This window comes from Copidosoma floridanum, unplaced genomic scaffold (genome assembly GCF_036245765.1).
Source record: "Copidosoma floridanum isolate Cflo_tuat_1 unplaced genomic scaffold, Cflo_Japanese_pri ptg000019l, whole genome shotgun sequence".
NCBI classification, from domain to species: domain Eukaryota; kingdom Metazoa; phylum Arthropoda; class Insecta; order Hymenoptera; family Encyrtidae; genus Copidosoma; species Copidosoma floridanum.
The window spans coordinates 5,010,913-5,030,330 of record NW_028321896.1 but is presented as its reverse complement, the minus strand read 5'-3'; the positions used below and the strand labels follow the sequence as shown (position 1 = coordinate 5,030,330).

General features: G+C 38.9%; 3 protein-coding genes across 4 annotated transcripts in view; 1 reads left to right on the top strand and 2 right to left on the bottom strand.

Moving 5' to 3' along the window:
* dpr1 (defective proboscis extension response 1) overlaps positions 1 to 19,418 on the top strand; it is a 238,263-nt gene that overhangs the window by 69,514 nt on the left and 149,331 nt on the right. The window lies entirely within an intron of this gene.
* LOC106646124 (annulin-like) lies at positions 6,363 to 11,455 on the bottom strand. Its single transcript, XM_089593229.1, has 10 exons — positions 11,440 to 11,455; positions 10,547 to 10,893; positions 10,074 to 10,206; positions 8,978 to 9,207; positions 8,587 to 8,906; positions 8,263 to 8,523; positions 7,820 to 7,899; positions 7,112 to 7,253; positions 6,732 to 7,038; positions 6,363 to 6,635 (listed from the first exon to the last, which is right to left on the bottom strand). The coding sequence occupies exons 1-10, from the start codon at positions 11,450 to 11,452 to the stop codon at positions 6,363 to 6,365; spliced, it is 2,106 nt and encodes a 701-aa protein (XP_089449355.1). The 5' UTR covers positions 11,453 to 11,455.
* Positions 13,727 to 18,637, bottom strand: LOC106646125 (annulin). 2 transcript variants are annotated; one of them, XM_089592851.1, is made up of 10 exons: positions 18,601 to 18,637; positions 18,047 to 18,390; positions 16,603 to 16,735; positions 16,133 to 16,362; positions 15,636 to 15,949; positions 15,299 to 15,568; positions 14,883 to 14,962; positions 14,637 to 14,781; positions 14,249 to 14,555; positions 13,727 to 14,160 (listed from the first exon to the last, which is right to left on the bottom strand). In XM_089592851.1, exons 1-10 carry the CDS (start codon positions 18,611 to 18,613, stop codon positions 13,858 to 13,860), a joined length of 2,139 nt encoding a protein of 712 aa, XP_089448977.1. In that variant the 5' UTR covers positions 18,614 to 18,637; the 3' UTR covers positions 13,727 to 13,857. The 2 variants fall into 2 exon arrangements, with proteins under 2 accessions (XP_089448977.1, XP_089448978.1); XM_089592852.1 differs by lacking the exons at positions 18,047 to 18,390; positions 18,601 to 18,637 and adding an exon at positions 16,792 to 16,878 and having other exon boundaries at positions 16,603 to 16,725.

The window sequence follows — 19,418 nt, the reverse complement described above, 5'->3', positions numbered from 1 at the left end:
ATCAGACTATGAGAGAGAAAGAGGCATGAAAATGTAAGCATATACGTTATGCACCCACCAACGGATTAGAACCCTCGTTGTACTTTTACCGGTCAACTGGCCTTTTTTTTATTTTTATTCGTCTCTCGTCCACCAAAACTTAATCTACCGATTTCAACGAGAAATGCCTCGATGGTTGACAACGCAGGACATCGCGATAGGATAACCGGGAGCTGACACCACATATCTGCTGTAAAAAAAAAAAATCTCAATGAATGACGCGAAAAGACTATTCGGCCCATACCCATCGCAATGTAAGGGAGACCCCCCCTTGCAGCCAAGTTCAGCAAAGTGAAAAGAGAGCAGCCTCGCTGCGTACACGTGCGTATGCATATATATACTTCCATGGCTTCATTAGAATGCAGCGGCCGCGAGGAGGACTGTCGGAGCGTGAAACATCGATAAATCCTAATCTGCGCTTCTCGCTTCCCCTTTCGCCCCCCGGCGCCTCGTACACACACACGCGCGCATTACAGAGTCGCCTAAAAACGGCGGAGAAGTAGAATGGAATGGTACTGTACACGTACACATCAGCAGCGAGGAGGAGGAGGCAGGCGGGAGTTTTCGCGTCACAAATCAGGACTCCGGCAATAAAGTGTAAACTCGCCAGAAGCGCCCCGGCGCCGAAGACGCGCCAACGACACTGCAGTGGGTGGGTGTCTTTTTTCCGAAAAGTTATAACTCCGAACCGGTCATTTTTTAGAATTGTATAATAAAGATAAAAATTTTATATAAATGTCAAGTGTCAGAACACTTTATATAAGATAATCTTTATTTTTATATGTGTATTTAAAACAATACATTGTCATAATTTATATTAAATGAATTGTTGAAGTTAAAAAAATTATTATTTAAACAACTATTTTGACAAAAATGCTATAATTGTGAAATTTTTCATTCACAATACTTATTCTTAGAAGGTTTATATTTAAGAAAAAATTTTTTTACGGTAAGTGCAATCAAAAAAATTCCGTTTTTTTTTCGAAAAAAAAAAACAAATTTCAAATCTTATAGTTATAAGTTATAGAAGTTTAATTATACGAACTTACTTTTAAGTAAATTAATTATAAAGAAAGGTTCACAATTCAGAATATTAAAAAAAGTGATGATTCAGAACAGATCATAATAAAGAATTTAAAAAATACAAAAGGTCAAAATTCCGAATTATTCAAATGGATAACATGCAACGTAGGGTTGCACACACTATTTATATGAATCATTATTTTATGTTACTGCTAATTTTTTAAGTACTCATTACTGCTAGGTATATGTATACATTTTTTAAAATTATTAATTTATATTTATTTTATTCATTGCTGCTAGGTATATAAAATTTTTCTATCATTTTTATTTTTATCATTTTATGAAATAGTAATTTTTTTCATACACTTCATGGCTATTTTTCTTTGAAATATTATACCTTACTTATCTTTCTCGCGTTGCTTGTATACGATTTTTTACTAATCCAATTTGACTTGTCTAAATCAAAGATAGTTGAATCACGTGATTTTTGATTCAACTTCTTACCCACGCAGCCATAAAATATGAAATCTTGAAATAAAATGAAGATTAGTGCAGCCTGAGATCTTTGTTTTTCTCTCTTAGCTAGTATATTGGTTTCTACTAATCAAATTTGACTTTTCGTCTAAGCAAATGAGAGTTGAATCACAACCACTTCATCTCTGCTCCATGAATTCTCGTAACAAATAAAAGTAATTATTATACCTGTGTACTTAACCAGTATTATAGGCATGACTTGCATGGCTTGCGTCAATAGTATTACTGACATGCTGTCTTGTAATGATTGAGTTAAAAAATTTTTTTTTAGTTAGGAAGCCAAGGAAGGTACTGTGTTGTATGATACAAAACTGATGAGTGGACAAGCCACAGCTGATATGGTAAGGATTATGTGTTTTTCTTCCCCATGCGCCGTCTCTTTTTCACTCGAACGACACGAAGGGAGACACACACACACACACGTGGATTCTCAAAGCGTTTCCATGTTTGCGTGTATATATATAGACATCCTCGCGCGGTGCCTTGCCGATGTGGAAGCTACACTGAAAGGGGGTGGGGGGTTGGAATGAGAACAACAGTGTAAGAGGAAGGAAGCGCCAGAGGCGAGGTGGGAACAGCAAACGCGACTTGGGGCAACTCGAGTGTATCGAGTCGTTCGACGAGAGATTCCAGTAAACCCAATGCCGGGGATGAGACACAGGGAGAACGATGCTGTTGCTCTGATTTCTTGTTGCTTCCCGTACGTGTCGTTGTGCCGGTGTACATAGGTGATGATTTTTTTTTTTTTTCTTCTTCAGGTTCGTTGGAAAATAGTGTCGAAGGCCATTGGTTGTACATACGCTTTTTCGGACTTGATGAATTTCCTCCCCAAGTTGGAAAGATGGGGGGAAGGGGCAGTCTTAGCGGTTTTACGTATTATTGGTTAATTGATTTCACGTCCGGTGTAATGATTGATTGGAACTTTCCCGAGTGCAAAAAATAGTAGTGGCGCATTAACCTTTTTCCACGTCGAAGAGAGAGCAGAGAATTATTGGATGAAGAGGACGATTGTGGGTCAATGGTAAATGTATTTGGCTCCCGGCGGTAACAAGCGAAACCACTTTTGGCGTTTGTTGTTGTTTTGCTGATGTTTAACAAACGGAGACGCTCGAAAATCAGCTTTTCGAAATCACATGGATACACACCCCTCGGGACAAAAACAAAATCTGGGACGATGTCGCTGTCAAAAATCTTGTCAGGAAATACAATACCCCCCCCCCTTGGCTATATAAGGCGATGACATTGTACGTACTCGGGGCAGAGGGTGGAGGTCGAGCCAACCGGAGAGAGATTAATTATGCGGCGCCTCATCTGCTTCTCTATTCATACGCGCCTCGTGAGCAGATGCGGGAATGGTAAATACGTGCTACGCGTGCGGCCCCCACTGCGAATGTAGATTTCACGGGTAGACGCCCGCGAGCACAAGTGCCGTGAATTATGCCACGTGGCGCCTCGTTCTTTCCTTTTGCTACAGTATATCCTGTTTACGCTGACGAGGAAGGGGGGGTGGTATTGCTATTGGGTGGATAAAAATCGCGAATTTCACTTGGAAATACCGATGCTGCCGATTATCGGTTGTACATACGACACGTATACACAACCTCGATGTATGATCTACCCTCGCACGGTTGGATGGCTCTTGGCAAATTAACACAACGCAATTATGATATATCCGCCCTCTTGGATGTGTACGTGTATACACACACCAGAGTTGAAGTTTCGAGTGTTAGGGGTAGGTCTCCCAGAGGCGCGCTAAACATGAATGACGTTGGCACACGTAGCGCGGCGGCTACACCGCGAGTAAGACTAACTTGTGAGAATAAGTTAATGTACACTTGATACGTTTATACACACACTGAACAGTCATATCGTGACGCTGAAGTGCGCCGCGGGGACTCGGGCGTCATGTCTCGGCTTACGAAATCCACTTACGTATTCGACAAGGGCATGCTTTGGGACGTCACTGCTGTTCTCCATGAAACTCCCACTCCGAGACCCAGGTAGCCGCACTGGTGTCCCCCCCCCCCAAAAAAAAAAGTCAGCGAATATGGGCGCGACGAGGGCAATCGAATCAGCCTCGAGCGAATTAAAATCTGCTGCCTCAGCGCGCCGTGTGTACGTACACGATGTACAAGAGCCGGGGCAAAACGAGCAAGATACAGCGCGTCATCGGAAATGCGCGAGAGCCGTGTTTTAAGGGATGAGAAGCCGAGACGAAGACGAGAGCAGGGGGTGGCTATCGAGTGACAAAGAGGGCACCGCAGATAAGACGGGCTTTCGATGTCGTCGTTTTCGCAAACAAGACGTGCTCGACCTCCTCCTCCTCCTCATTATCATCATCGGATCGGTTCTATGTATAGTCGATGCCTCTTTTTCCCCCGCTGCAACCGGGAATTTGAATCGCGGCTGCCGCATCGCTATGATTATTTATTATTATTTTCATCGTGGAAAATCCATCGATATAAAGTGCCCCTTGCGGCCTTTTCTTTTGTCCCTCCCCCCCTATTCTTATTATCGGCACTCGATCGTGGCCCTTTCTTTCTCCCCGTCTTATCTCTTCCGGGAAGCATATACTGTATTACCGGGCGAGATGAGAATTTCCGCCGTGGATTTTTCACGGGGTGTCACGATAATTGCATCCGTGAGCAAAGTGTGCATCCGGCAGCAGGGTCTATTACTTCAAGCGTACGAGGGGGGATACGTCACCCTGTAAACTGACGCGTTTCCCTTTGATCGGTGACTGTGTATAAAGTGCCATTGTTCCCGTGTATTGTAACTCGAATGGAACGCCAGCAGAGCGGAAAATAAATTGAAAAATCGCGAGATGCCGTTGTTGATGGAAAATCCTCCCCCTCCCGACGCCCGGTTGTATGAAAATTTAACGAGTTTCCCGAACGAGCGGAGAAAGGAGGACCGTTTATTCATCGCTGAGCAGTAAAAAAATTCGGAGTAATTAAAAAGCGGGTGCGCGCGATCCTCAACCAAAAAAAAAAAAGAAAATTAAAAAGCCCGTGTCTGCAAGGCGCGTGGGTGAGCGTAATTTTCGCGGAGACAACTTTTCCGCCCCCGGAGCTGCGCTCCCTCAAAGGGGAACAATTTCTCCCGGTGGAAAAGCGAAAAGGAGGAGAGGGCCCTTTAATTACGCCCGTCGCTCGTGAAATTTCCACCGAATTAGTCCCCGAAGCGGCGCTGGAGACCATACTCTGCTCTGCTGAATGGTTAATCCTCGGTTGCAGCAAAATAAGGAATGGTCGTCGCGTGTACGTGTCGCGGCCCTAACCGTGTTTTCCCCGCAGTTAAGATTTGATGCGACAGCACTAGGGTGATGCGTGTGCCCACGTGTGCGTATATAAAAGGTACAGGGGCCCCCGCGTGTGGGTGTTTCCATGGGGGACTTGACCCAATGCACGCAAAGTTGCTGCTGCTGCCGAAGAGACGCAAGTACTTACTTTGGGTCACCCCACCGTGCGAGGAGAGGGATGCTAGGCTAAAGTGCAGAAATGTATATTTACGCGTAACGGAGGGGATGGAAGCTGCAAACATTGCCGTAAACAGCAGTGATGTATTATTCATTTTTGAGTGCCCCTATACGCGCAGCTAACTAGTTTTGGGGGGCTTGTTTACCGAAGCTCGCTGTACAGGATTTTCATGACCCGCTTGAATTAAACCAAACGAGCGCTCTGGTTCTTTTTTGTTTCAATTGCCGCCCTGCGACTGACGTCAGGATTAATTGACATTTTGAAAAAAACGTGTTTTTTTTTCATCTCAAAACATGTATGTTGAATAGAAAACTGAATAGATAATATATATATACATATATTTTCTTTCCTTTTTGGAGGTCCTATTTTATAAAATATTGCGGATGAAAAGGGTTTCGTTGAATGAGGATTATGGAGTGACGTATTTTTTTTTTCAAAAGAGAATCGTTGTAAACAGTGAATGCGCCCGTGATTAATTTAATTAGCCTGATTTTGTTGCCTACACACATTTATATGCGTTGCCATGTAAATAGCTGTGCACGCGATGTTCGCCCACGCATAGCGAAGAATTTTTATCTCTTTTGATCTACACAAATTTCGCATTATGCAATTAGTGGGATGAAATTTTTTTTCGCCGAGAGATTTCGTGCATCCCTCCTCTTTCGTTAACAAAACTGTGCGCAACGTTCCTTGTCAGACCAGAGCTTATAAAAAGCTTTGGTTGTCTTTGTAACCAAAACGAATCTTTTTAGATGAATTTACATAAGTAAGTGTAAAAATTTGAGAGTGATACACTTGACCATTAAAAATGAAACTTGAACATACATGTCCTATTTTCTATGCTAAAATTTAAAAAAATAAACCAAAAACTAATTCAGTATAAAAATGTAACAATATATTTTTTTTCTGTTTTAGGTAAGTTTCGTGTACAAAAACCATTGAAGTATATCCGAAATCGCAGATCCAACACTTGTAAGTTCATTCTAAATAAAAATTATCGAGCTAACCATCGCATAATTTCTGCAACAATTGCATTATTCAGTTTTCTCCTGAGTCAGACATAAACATTTTTATAGCCCACACTTGAAGTGAACCGATATACTATAATTAGCTTATAGATAAAAAAAGAGCATTGTATCCAGGGATGGTCAGGTGACAATTCTTGCTTTTGCAAACAATAAAATTTGAGGAAAAGGAATATTTATTCGAAAATAGATGTGTTTAACATTAAATTTTATTTATCATTACATCATTACTGTTTCTTTAAAAACATTAAAATTAATGGAACTACTGTACTACAAAGTTGACGTAACCGTTGACGTCATTGAGTTCCTTGGAGTTAAATTTTGCAATCATCGTGGTCATGCCTGCAAACATTGGCAGTACCTGGAACTGGGCGACAGCTTCGGCACCGGCATCGACATCATGGGTAAGTTTGTGCTGTATCTGTAGACCTGGACCCGTAAAAATGAACTTGCCGCCTTTCAGGGGTATCGGCAGGGGATTCGTAAAACGTGCTGTCACCGCAAGCCACTCATCCACGTACGGTTGGTTGCTTAACTTTAAAAAAAAAAATAAAAAATGTTGGAACAGATTAAAATGGATTTGTAAATTGGATTAAAGGATTGGTTAAAAAAATGTATAGTTATTGTTTACCTCAATAACGATTTCGGGCTTTTTGACGCAAAAATCAACTTGGTTGGTGTACTCTAAACTGGTTTCCTTGACCGTGGCGAAGTAAGAGATATTGAAACAGCCTTGGCTGATCAGCCGTGGCTGGTACTTATCCCAGGATACCTCAAGAAACACCTCGTCCGTTTGTCCAGGTTTTATCAAGCGCTCGGTGTCTAATCGCGCGACCGGTTCGCCCATCCGGCCTGTGTACGTCTTTGCGTCCACGCGCAGTATCACCGACACCGTGTGCGATCGCACGTTGCTTACGTTTTGCATCTTGAGCGCGACACTGCGAGGAAAACATTCAGTTTACAAATCGTGATATTTTTTTTTTTCAAGTTATTTTTCAGTCTAATGATCACCTGAAGGGCTGGCCAATCATGATGTCATGTTTTAGCTCTAAATTGAACTTCACCTCATGGAACCCGTCGACGAGGTAGTGGCGGCTACGTGACTGGCTCTTAAGGAGCGCTTTGTACATGATCAATCGCTCTTCGCTAGACTCTGCATTTTTAGAAAAAAGAGGCATTTGTAAGTTGCATTGGTTTGCATATTAATGGCCTTATCATAAAAAGGTAAAAATCAAAGTCGACGACAAACTTAAATTTTCGAGTGTCCCAAAAAAGAGTCTCCAAACTTGTTACATTTTATAAAAAAGTAGTAACATTGGTTGTACTCAGACAAAATTTCTAATACGATTTGTTTCTTCATGAAGGCAAGTACCTATTTTATGAATAATAAAATATCTGTTTGAGGTGATTCAAAATCTTATAAAAATGTATATCTGATCGAATGCTTCAAGTTTTTTGTTACTTATATGTTGCAATTATTCTTGGTAATGTACAAATCAAATTGGAATTGAAGCATCGGTATCGAGTTCATAAAGCAGTATTGTTTTCTTCAGTAAACAATTTGTAATTCCAATTCTTTTAGCTAGAGGTATGATTTCTTGAATTTCGATCGATTTAAATTAAAAAATGAGATCTCTTTTTTGTTAGAACCTTTGGAATATATGCCGAGGATTAAGTGATATTTTAACGGTGGGTTCAACATTTAATATCCATACTTACTCTCTGGATACTTGTACGTGTGTGTTATATCCTCGCGTTCCCATTTGCCAACCGCTTTCGTACTGATATTCTGTCCAATGCTAAGTGTGGGTTAAAATATGAACAGAAAACAAAATAAAGTAAATTCAAGTTTATAAAACCGAAACATACACCCACTTCATGGAATGTTTACGTTTCAAAAGTCAAGCTTGCCAATTTTTAAGGAGTGATACCTTCGAATTTTAAATATTTATTGATATCTGTCTAAAATGACCTGTAAATACAGTTTTGTGCCGATTAATTATTTGATTTGAACATTTCACTCATTCCAGTGTTACCATTTAATTAGCGAACTTCACTTTTGGAACACAACCTATTGATGAGTGTTTGTCTTTTAAATACACCAAAAAAGTCATACAGCAAATATTTTCCACTATATGAGTACTGTTATTGAAAACACCTACCTACTAATTTCGTTGTAAAGAAGAGTAGATGTCTGAGACGATTTGTCGTATTTCCATATCAGTTTATCAGCGTTGACCTCAGCATAAACAAAGCCAGTGTCATAGTGACAATTTAAATCTGCTTGTTTTACGGCTACCACAGAAGTAGGACCAAGGTAAAATGGTGCTTCTTGGGGCGTGGCATCAACCACCTGCCAGCCATTGTAGACATCGGATAGATCCGGTCTCTTCATCCATACTTCGTTCCAGACGTGAAAGTTCCTAGAAAGCAGAGAAAAAATAAAATAAAATACTTATTGAAAATTTATCCTCAGTGATACTCACCACCAAGAATCGCTCATGTTTTTTATTCTCATGCCATTCTGATCAAGGTACACATCAATTGTGGAATTATTCTCACTGTCATGTCCACTCTCGTAGTTTGTCACAGTTCGACAGGGTAAGCCCAGAGCTCGACAAACTGTTGTGAGGACACCAGCAAAAACCCAACATTGGCCGTATTTGACGGGCGTCTTTGTCCTGTAGTACTGCTGGAGGATCTTTTGCGAGCCCACCCAATGGGACGGAAACTTACCGTCACTATAAGCTTCTTTATGTTCTGACCAATTTCCCCATAACACGCCATTGTCGTTCTGCTTGTTCATCTATTTTAGTAACATATTTGGTCAGGCAACATGTAGGCGTAACAGGAATGTATAGGAAAATAGAAACCCACCGCAGCTGACAAGTTGCGCGTGATGGCGATAGGATTATTGCGATTGGACATCCGGACCTGTTTAACATTTGTTATTAAGTAAAGAGCACAGTCCAGTATGTCTTCCCCAAACTGCGCGTAACTCCAGGGGACCGATGTCATATGATTTACGTTGTTCTGCCATATTAGGCCCGTCTCCTCCATAACGTATTCCTGGCGCTCCAACTCGTTTTCCAAGTATACCAAGTCCTCTGAAAAAAAAGATTTTTCCGTCCCCATTACTGCTGTTTATTGTAATTTTCTACTTTGACTATGCATTCAACCATCTCTTCCCGTAAGAATTTCAGTGTTAGGTATATGGCTTATCGCTACAGAATACCAACACTGGGATACCATAATAAAAATTTTCATTTTAGACGTTTTTTCGTACTTCTGTTATTTATGTTTTTTAAATATAATTCATTGGCCCAATATGTAGGCACCTTTAGGGTTTTTGAATGCACATATTAGAATACACCTTTCAGCCACAAATACCTAAATTGTTATTACACCATAGGAGGGACTTAATTATTTAATATAATTGAATTCAAGCAAAACAAATAGCATAGTTATTTTAAATGTTTTGCTCAAATAAATTTTAATTAAAAAGCTTCCCCGTCTCAGTGGTTAGCATGCTAATTTTACAGATGAAGAAACTCCAGCGAACAGTGGGTTTACATAAAAAAAAAAATACCAAGATTTTTTTCTTGGACTTATTCATCAGGATAAGTCTTCTCGCCACCAGTTCAAGTAAGTAGTCAGTTAAGTCACTAATTATCATATGGATAATGGAACATATTGTATGCGCTTGATGCGATCGCTGTACTCTCAAAATAGCATCTCTACTAGAATAGATAACTCAGTCTTTTGAGGGAAACTTTACATCAAGGAATAATATGATTCATTATGATTCAGCTAACGAGTTTAACTACACGTATAATAGATCAGAATAATCAACTACGAGACAATTTGAATGTATTTTATGTATTAGAATTTACACATATCTGTGAGTAGGTAAGAGTATAGAAGTATTGTTTGTATTAATAATACGTAATTTTATTTTTATCATACAACTCACCTTGGCACCATGGATTAAATATCACGTAAAACGGATTCTTGACATTAAAACTGTCTGCACGCTCGAAGCCTTGCGTTTTCGTATCAATTTCTGTTAGCCATTTTCCTATAATGGCATCTGCTGCTGGAGTAACCTAAGGATTATATATACTTTGTTACACCCTTTATACTTGTATTTGCTAGCATCAGTATAATTTAAATCTTCCAAATAGGAAAACAAAATTAAAATGCTCATTTTTCAAAAGTATATCTCCGAGATCCACAAATACTTTAACTTAGTCTGGCCAGTTCGGTGTATTTTTATCTTGAAAAAATATGTGAGAAGTTGAAGGGTAACATAAGAAACTGAATTAAATAAAAACTGTTACTAACTTCTTTTTGTTCGTATTTAAATGGTAAAAATATAATAAAAATTGGATTTATCAGGCAAAACCAAAGACAATTTTTTCGTTACGACACACGTTTAGTACCAACCTTGATCTTGAGCAAGTTTCCTTCGTAGGACTCCACAATAGTCTGCCAGATGCCTTTAGAAGTCGCATTTGAATGCAATTCATTCGAGGTGACATCAAAGCTCCTATGCCACGACTTCTTGGCACCATTATAGGTAAAGACCATGGAAATGTTATCAATCGCAGGATCGTAATTGCGCGACAGCGTCAAGTCAAGGACGAAGGACTGACCACGACGCACCACCAGCAGAGCTTCGCCGCTAGGCCGATTTGACACCTCGTAGCGCGAGGTATGGTGAGCTTTTGCATTTTCTGCCACGCAATAGTCCACATGGACAATCGTTAGAACCGATCGCGTATGATTCTCCCCTGTAAGGATGAAAACGCATTAAATTTTATTTTAATTTTTTTTTTTTCTTAATAGATTGAATAAACAGCTATTAATAAATTTGTTTATCTTTCATCACTTTACTTACGAATAATAATTATGCGATGACAGTTAAAGATTTATTTATGAGTAGATTAAAACATTATACTGGGCTGTACATATTGCAAACAGTTTTTGTCTCATTTTCTGTTTTAAAATAAAATGTATCATTTGTGCTAGAAATTTCTGTCATGTCTGGCGTAGAATTTGTTAAATTGTTCCAGCAATCACAATGCATTACAATTTTGAAAGCAAATAAAGTAGTACGCATCAGTGTCAAAACAATTTTAAAAAGGATGGATGTATTGAATCAAACAGTTCGTGCTATGGTTGATCTTTAAAAACGTAACGCACAGTTTGTGTCTTGAAACGATCGTTCATGTACTGTGTACTTTTTTGGAAAAGAATTGTGTGCATAAATGTTTAAAATTCTGTAAGAGAATATTGCGCCCATATATTTTAATGTTATAAGTGATGGAGATACTTACGCAGATCAGCCATCCTTCGTCGAATGTACGACTCAAGTACATATTTTCTGCTATTTATAAGCTGCTGCGGCGTGTGATAGGCAAGTACCACACGGAAATTCGTTAATACGGAAAAAACAGTACGTAAAGTTAAGAACAGCGTATCTCATAGTGTATATATTATTGTAACAGTCGTACGCTTGTAGCCGCACAATTTTTTATTGCCGCGGGAAAAACCCGTGCCGCTCACAGATGGATTTTATCGTTCACCTAAACAGAATTTTCGATTGCTGAGCGTACGAATGTGACGTTACTTAGTGTGATAAATATTGATATCGAGGTCAGATAGTGTTTTTACAGGGCTACCAAAGAGCAGATGATACGATAATTTTGAAAAATTGTCTCGTTCTTGAAAAATCTTATTATTGTAGTTCTTTGATCGACGTTGAACTTATTATCTTATTGTAAAGTATGTTTCATGTTACCTTAAAATCTTGAACTTGACGTCGTGTCAGATATGAAATCTCACTATTTCTGAACTTCTCTTTCGTTAATTTCCTTGTTGTACTATGTTGTTACGAATAGTGTTACTATGTACATGGCAACATTTTAAAGTGAGAGACCAAGTTATTTTATGATAATAAATAGAGTCATAAAGATTTGACATCATAGTATATTCCTCTCCAGGAACATCATCATTCTCAGGATTCTTGAACTCACCCAACAAACAAAAATCGAATAAAGCTATATATACTAAAAAATAACTACTTCTCATTTAATATCCATATTTTACGAATATTATTAGACAAACAAATATGAAATACTAGGAACTAAGTGGTGAAATAATAAAGGTGTTACATATGTGTTGCTGAAATTAGAAAGGCTTGAAAATCATAAAACCTTGAAGGCGTGCTTCAAAAACATAGTAATAACGAAAGAATGAGTAACAAAAGTCAATAAAAGTCATAAAGAGATAATGTATACAAAACGAAAACAGAGAAATAAAATTAAGGTGGATTGTTCATGGAGACTATTAAAAGGCAAACGAACTATTGAAAACGACTTTGAAACAAAATGTAAAAACAGATCTCTACAGTTAACGTGGAGTTTTATGAGAGTCAAGATTAGTCAATATTAAAAACAGTTTCAAATTCTTGCGAAAATAGTTCTTGCCTTCGTATTGACGAGTATACGACTTGTCAAGTCTGGCGTTGACTTTAACTCGAAATCTTGGTCAAAATTTTAATAATAAAAATGGCCTTAAAAAATGGAAAAAAAATTAGTTCATACTTAATTATCATAAGAAAAGTTTAAAAATAAACCTTCTATTTAACTTACACGTATATTAAGTATATTCAGGATATTTATCGAAATCAGTTTATGAATTAAATGATTGTTACTGTCAGGTTATAGAAAAATCAGTTTTCAACTTCAAAATATTATTTAAAAAAGATTGAAAACATATACCAGCCTCTTCGACTTACTTTCCAACATCTTAAATCACACTTAGTTGTATCATTTGTTAACTGTATCAAATAAACTATAATGATAAAGCTATTGAATCTTTTTTTAGGATTCCTTAGAGTAATGTGTCGACAAAAAAATTATTGACATAACTGGGTTGATCAAAAAAAATTTTTTTTATTATGTTTTCTCCTTAACCTAATGAATTCTAGACTTAGAACTTTCATATGAATTCCAATGTTAAAAAGTGTAACACAGGATTCGTAGATTTCGTGACTGCTTGGTGAGTAAGATAAACTTGTTTTCTAGAATGTTATCTATTGCAAAGATTTTACGAGTTTTTGCAACTAGTTTCTTATAATAGTTGCAAAAAATGACATGAAATTATTAGAAAATCTAATTATTCACCGTATTTACTAAGAATTTCGGAATGCATGAGATAAAAGGAAAATAATTATAACTAATGAATGAACAGATCTACGGCTTGATTAAAAAAAAGTTCTATAACAAAGTTTGAAAGTTCATATTTTCTGTGGTGTAACCGTATCCAAATTCTGCGTCAAAAAATGTGTTGGATCACATTAAAAAGAAAAAACGTTTTAAACATAGGATCCATTGACCTTATTACACAGCAAGTATAAGATAAAATAGAATTCTTTTGTACAGGGCTAGATAATCCACCAACAGTAAATTTTTATGAATTTTTTTATTACTTTACTGCTAAATGATGAGTAAGTCAAATGTAAGTCACGTGCATTTACTTACTATTTATACGCATGGGTGGCGGACTTGTTGGGATGATTAGGTATTACATGGTCGGATAAAAGTATTTGCAACACTAGTATTGTCAGATAGTTGTATGTATATTTTTTATATTAGTTCAGCGTTTACATATCGTAATTTACTAGAGATAAAAAACAATTTCGTCCAGATAAACTATCGGGAGATTGTTCAGTAAAATATCTTCGATAGAAACTACACTGGCATCACACGTGGCACGGGTTGTACTACAAAATCGATGAAACCGTCGACGTCGTCGAGTTCTTTGGAGTAAAATTTCACGGCTATCGTGGCTCTACCCTCGAACTCGGGGTACATCAAGAACCGGCAGACCGCCTCGGCACCGACCCCCACGTTCTCGGTGAGTTTGACCTTCATCTGCTCCCGCAATCCTGGACCCTCGATACGGAACTTGCCCCGACTCAAGGGGATTGGCAGCGGGTTCGTGAATCGAGCTGTTACCTCGAGCAGCTCATTCGCGTGCGGCTCGTTCTCCAACTTGAATGAGAAAGTTATTAAAAATACGTAATTTACCATTGAAACAGATGTTAAATAATAAAGAAGAAAAGGTTTGATCATCGATTACCTTGATAACAATATCGGGCTTCCTGACGCAAAAACTGTCCTGTATGAAATAGTCGTGATTGATGTCCTTGACGGTAGCGAGGCAGGAAATTCTGAAGATGCCCTGGTCGAGTAACCATGGCCCGTAGTCCTCCCAGGATACCTCGAGCCGCTCCTTGTACTTCTTACCGGGTCTGATGGAACACTCTTTGTTCAACAGTTTAACTAAATCGCCCATCTGACCTATGTATGTTCCGACTTCCACGCGCAGTTTCACTGACACCTCATAAGCTTGCGTGTTACTGTAATTCTTCATGATCAGCACGACACTGTGGAGGACAAAATTTGTAGTGGAAAGATTTTTTATTTTTATTTTCAACCACGTTTTTTTTTTCTTTTTTTCCAATCACCTGAATGACTGGCCGATCATGATGTAGTCTTTCAGCTCTAAATTGAACATAATGTCGCTAAACTCTTCGTTGGGATAGTAACGGCTGAAACGTGACTGGCTCTGTTGCAACGCCTTGTACATGCTCATTCGTTCTTTGCCTGACTCTACATTTTTTATTTTTTTATTTTTAGATAGAAGCAAAACGTTAGATTCGTAAAGAGCTACTGTGTTCACAACGAGTCAAACATTTATATTTTGTACTTACTCTCTGGATACTTGTACGAGTCCGTTATATCCTCACGCTCCCATTTGCCGACTGCCTTCGTACTTATTTTCTGTCCAATGCTGTAGAATATGTAAAATTAAAATAAAAGAGTCATTTATTCATATGAAACTGTTTTTTGCATTCGCAGAATAATATAAATTTGATGTTTCAATACATGGCATTAACTATAGACTTGTGAAACCACCAAATACTTTGATTTGGACTTCAATAATGTTCAAACAATAGTATACAAAGAAGATATTTTTTCAATTTTCCATAAGTAAAACCGAAATCAGCCAGATGTTGTTTCACTAATTTCTTTCTACACGTGAGTAGTTTAAACGGTGCCAGGATATATTACAATATTCATAAAACCCTATTTCCATCGTAAGGATAAGGTTTTCAAAAACACCCACCTATCGGTATCCTTCCTCACAAGCTTGAGCGGCTGAGAGGGTCCGTTGTATCTCCAGAAGACTTTGTCGGCATTGACCTCGGCAAAAACGAAGGCATTATCGTAGGGCCGCTGAATCTCACCCCGCTTGATAGCTGCAACGGAAGCCGGGCCCAGGCGGTAGTTGCCTTTGCTCAGTTCCTGGGGCGTGGCGTCGATCACCTGCCAGCCATGGCAGTCGGCCGTCAGATCCGGTCTCTTCATCCACACTTCGTTCCAGACATGGAAGTTCCTGATGGGTAGAAAAATAGGACAATAGACAAAACCCTTATTGAGAAGTCATCTACCGCAATACCTACCATACTGAATCACTGGTGAGTTCTTCCATCATCTTGCCGTTTTCGTCAACAAAGTAATCCATCGTAAGGCTGTTTTCCGTGTCGTGGCCGCTGTCGAAGTTCGTAACTGGTCGGCAGGGTAAGCCCAGAGCTCGGCAAACTGTTGTGAGGACACCAGCAAAGACCCAACATTGGCCGTATTTGACGGGCGTCTTTGTCCTGTAGTACTGCTGGAGGATCTTTTGCGAGCCAACCCAATAGGTTGGTGACTTTCCACCTCTATAATCTGCCGTCCAATTTCCCATCAATACCCCTTCGTCGTCTGGCGAGTTGACCTGTTTTTTTACAAAACAGTTTGCCGATGCACGAGATGAAAATTTAACGCAACTGACATTACATTTGTGCCATATTCTATTTTGAAGTAAAACTTTACGATTCACTGTCCCAAAATAGGACCCAGAAGAGATACAATCAATGTTAAGTGTATAAATTAAGAGAAATATAAAACAAAGTCTTACAGCAGCTGACAAAACGCGTGTGATGACGATGGGATCGTTGCGAGCGGAGATCTGGACGTGTCCAACATTCGTTACCAAATGGAGAGCACAGTCCAGGATGTCCGTTGCAAACTGCGAGTACTTCCAGACGTACGAGCTCATCTGGTTGCCAGTGCCCCTCCATATCAGGCCCGTCTCCTCCAAAACGTATTCCTGGCGCTCCAACTCGTTTTCCAAATATACCAAGTCCTCTGAAAAATGTAGGATTATGTTATCTCGTCAACACTATTATTATAGCTCCCAATAATGTTTTTAAATGTTAACTGTAAGTGCTCTGTGTCCAGTTTTTCTCTGTCATTCTTGTTTTTGCGACTTATTGACAGGATGTATCATTTTTCAGAGTACTCTTATGGTTACTGAATCGTCGTAGATACATGGGTGTAATGTACGATGATGACGAACATAGATTTTGCTTTCATAAAACAACTAACCTTGGTGCCAAGGATTGAATATCATGTAAAACGACTTGTCAACCTTGAAATTCACATAATCCTTGGCGTCTTGTCCTTCCGTATTGATCTCTATACGCCACATTCCAACGATAGCATTTGCTGCTGGGTTAACCTTTAGATTAGAAATAATTATAGTGCGGTGTTGTAGCATTTATTTTTTGAACATACATGTGTTGAAACCTCCAAAAAATAATGAGATAGGGAAATCCAACATTTACAGAAGCCTTTTTCTCAGTGGCACACTGTCCAGGCTCAAATAATCCTTATCTTTGGTCATTTCAATGACTTTATTAGCTATCGAGTGAAATAAAAATTTTGCATTTATTTCAAATTTTATTAAAAAAAAAACTTGAACAACCTGTAATTTTGACCTCAATAACAATGTCAATTTTATTCACCTAGATCACAATTTTAAAACAGCGCCCCCAAACATCCCCATTTTTTAATGAAAATTTTTTTCGAGGCAAACCCTTGAACGGGGCTTATTTCACTCGTAAATATCATGTACTACGAGGAAAAAATCATGAATGCACCACTACAGTATTACAGAATATTGTGAGCAAATTGTTCCCAGTTTCAAGGGTGTGCCTAAAAAAAATTTTCATTAAAAAATGGGAGATAAAAATAGGATATTTTTGGTGGATTAACACATATAGTATATTGTGTGTGTTATACACACGACTGATAATGAGCGTGTGAGCGTATGACCGGTACGAACGTGATGTTAGAAGTGTTGTCTGCGTAGAAAGTTGTTTTGAAATAATCGCAAGATTCGACGAAAGCCGGCAGTATCGTACTGACCAGCTTGGCAGCACGTCATACCATGGCTGTACTCTGACAGAGCCATAGAGAAGTTTGGTTTCTTCTACCCCGTGATACAAAAAAGTATTATTTACAGATGCATTTTTGCAAGGCATTATAGAACGAAAGGAAGCAAATTGAATAAATTCAACAATGTGCCCCACAAACGTAAAAAGCTCCCGATAAGCTCAGAAGTTTGTTCGCTATTGGTTAACGTGAAGCAACGCGATGTGCATGCATTTGGAAGATCAAACGATACGTGATGAAAGTTTTACTTTCAACAAACTCCACGCGAATCCATGTGTGTTCAAGTACGTGATTGAAGTGCATAGTTGACAATGCATTTTAATTAAATACATGGCGGTTGTTTTGATAAGAATTTTAAGAACAACTAAATCAGATCTATGGCACATCGAGTGTGTATCCAGCTTATCGAACGCAATACTTGTGAAGGAAAAAAATTAATGTAACGAGGGTATGAAGTAAACAAAAGTTATCTGTCACACTTGTGGCATGCATGGAATCTGTATCTACTCTTTACAGCCTTATTACGTCAACCCTTGAGAAAAAAGGAAAAAAAATGATTGCGACAGATGTAAAAAAGTTAAGGATAAGTACTCACGGTGATCCTGAGCGAGTTTCCCTGGTAGGACTGGACGATAGTTTGCCACGCACCGTCGGGCACCTCGTTAGGTTGCAAGACAGGCGATATGACGAGGGTCCCGTGCCCGCAGCGCGGCTTCTTGACCCCATCGAGAGTAAAGATCATGGACATGCCATCGATCTTAGGGTCGTAGTTCCTCGATACCGCCACGTCAAGGGCAAAGGACTGACCACGACGCACCACCAGCAGAGCTTCGCCGCTAGGCCGATTTGACACCTCATAGCGCGAGGTATGGTGGGCCTTCCCGTTCTCCGATAGGCAGTAGTCCACACGGACAATTGTCAGCAACGACTTCTCTGTAACTTATACCAGACAATGTTTTTGATACTGTGTAAATTTTTCTTTTATACAGTTGAACTGACGTTGTACGTGTGTGGGTGCCAGGAAAATGTAACACTTATAGTGCACCCTCTGGCACTCAGTCACCATGCGATGACACTGCACATATCGCACTTATAACAATAGATTTATAACGAAGTTGTTGAGTAAAAAGCAAGCGTTAAAGCGTTTACCTAGCTCGGTCATCTTTCGTCGTATGAATGCTCCAAGTGCGTCTTTTCGACTATTTCTAGCGTAGCCACTGTTATACGCGGTCGGACGTGGCTGTACGCAGACACTTATATATATATATATATATATATATATATATATATATATATATATATATATATATATACGTAGTGTGTACCTAATTGGTAATAAATTATTTTGGGCGTATCGTTCCGACTAAGAAAAATATATATTCTACGGACGCGAGAAGATAAGAAATGTGTACAGCCTGAAACAAAATTATTTTCGAAGTAACCTAATACGTGTCTGAATTAAAAAACTCAAATAAAAGGGGCAAACGAGATTATTTCACCATATAATAGGTACATATCTCATTTGAAATATTGTACCCTAATGAGTCATATAACTGTTTTGCTCGGCGTCTCGGGTCCCTTTCACCATCGATGAATGCGAGCCTCGGTCACACTCGCTAGCTCGGGATGACGCAGAAAAGTCTTCCAGGGAAAAATCTTTAGGGAAAAACCAATGACCTGACTTCCAATTGGCTATAGAGATACTCTAGTTCGATCACCCATGGCTTGTCTCTTTTCACACCTCAGTAGCTCTCTTTACTTCTGTGTGGCAGAGGAAGGGAAAGGTTTTTGATTACTCGTGCCTTTTCGTCCCCCATAGCATAAAATTTGCATGATTGCTTGTTTATGTCTTACATAACATTGTATTAAAATCCAAAAAAATAACAGAACATCCTGGTTTTCATACAATTGAGTGAATAAAAATCTTGATGTTGAAAATCGGCCGGTTTTACAAAAAATGGCCCTAG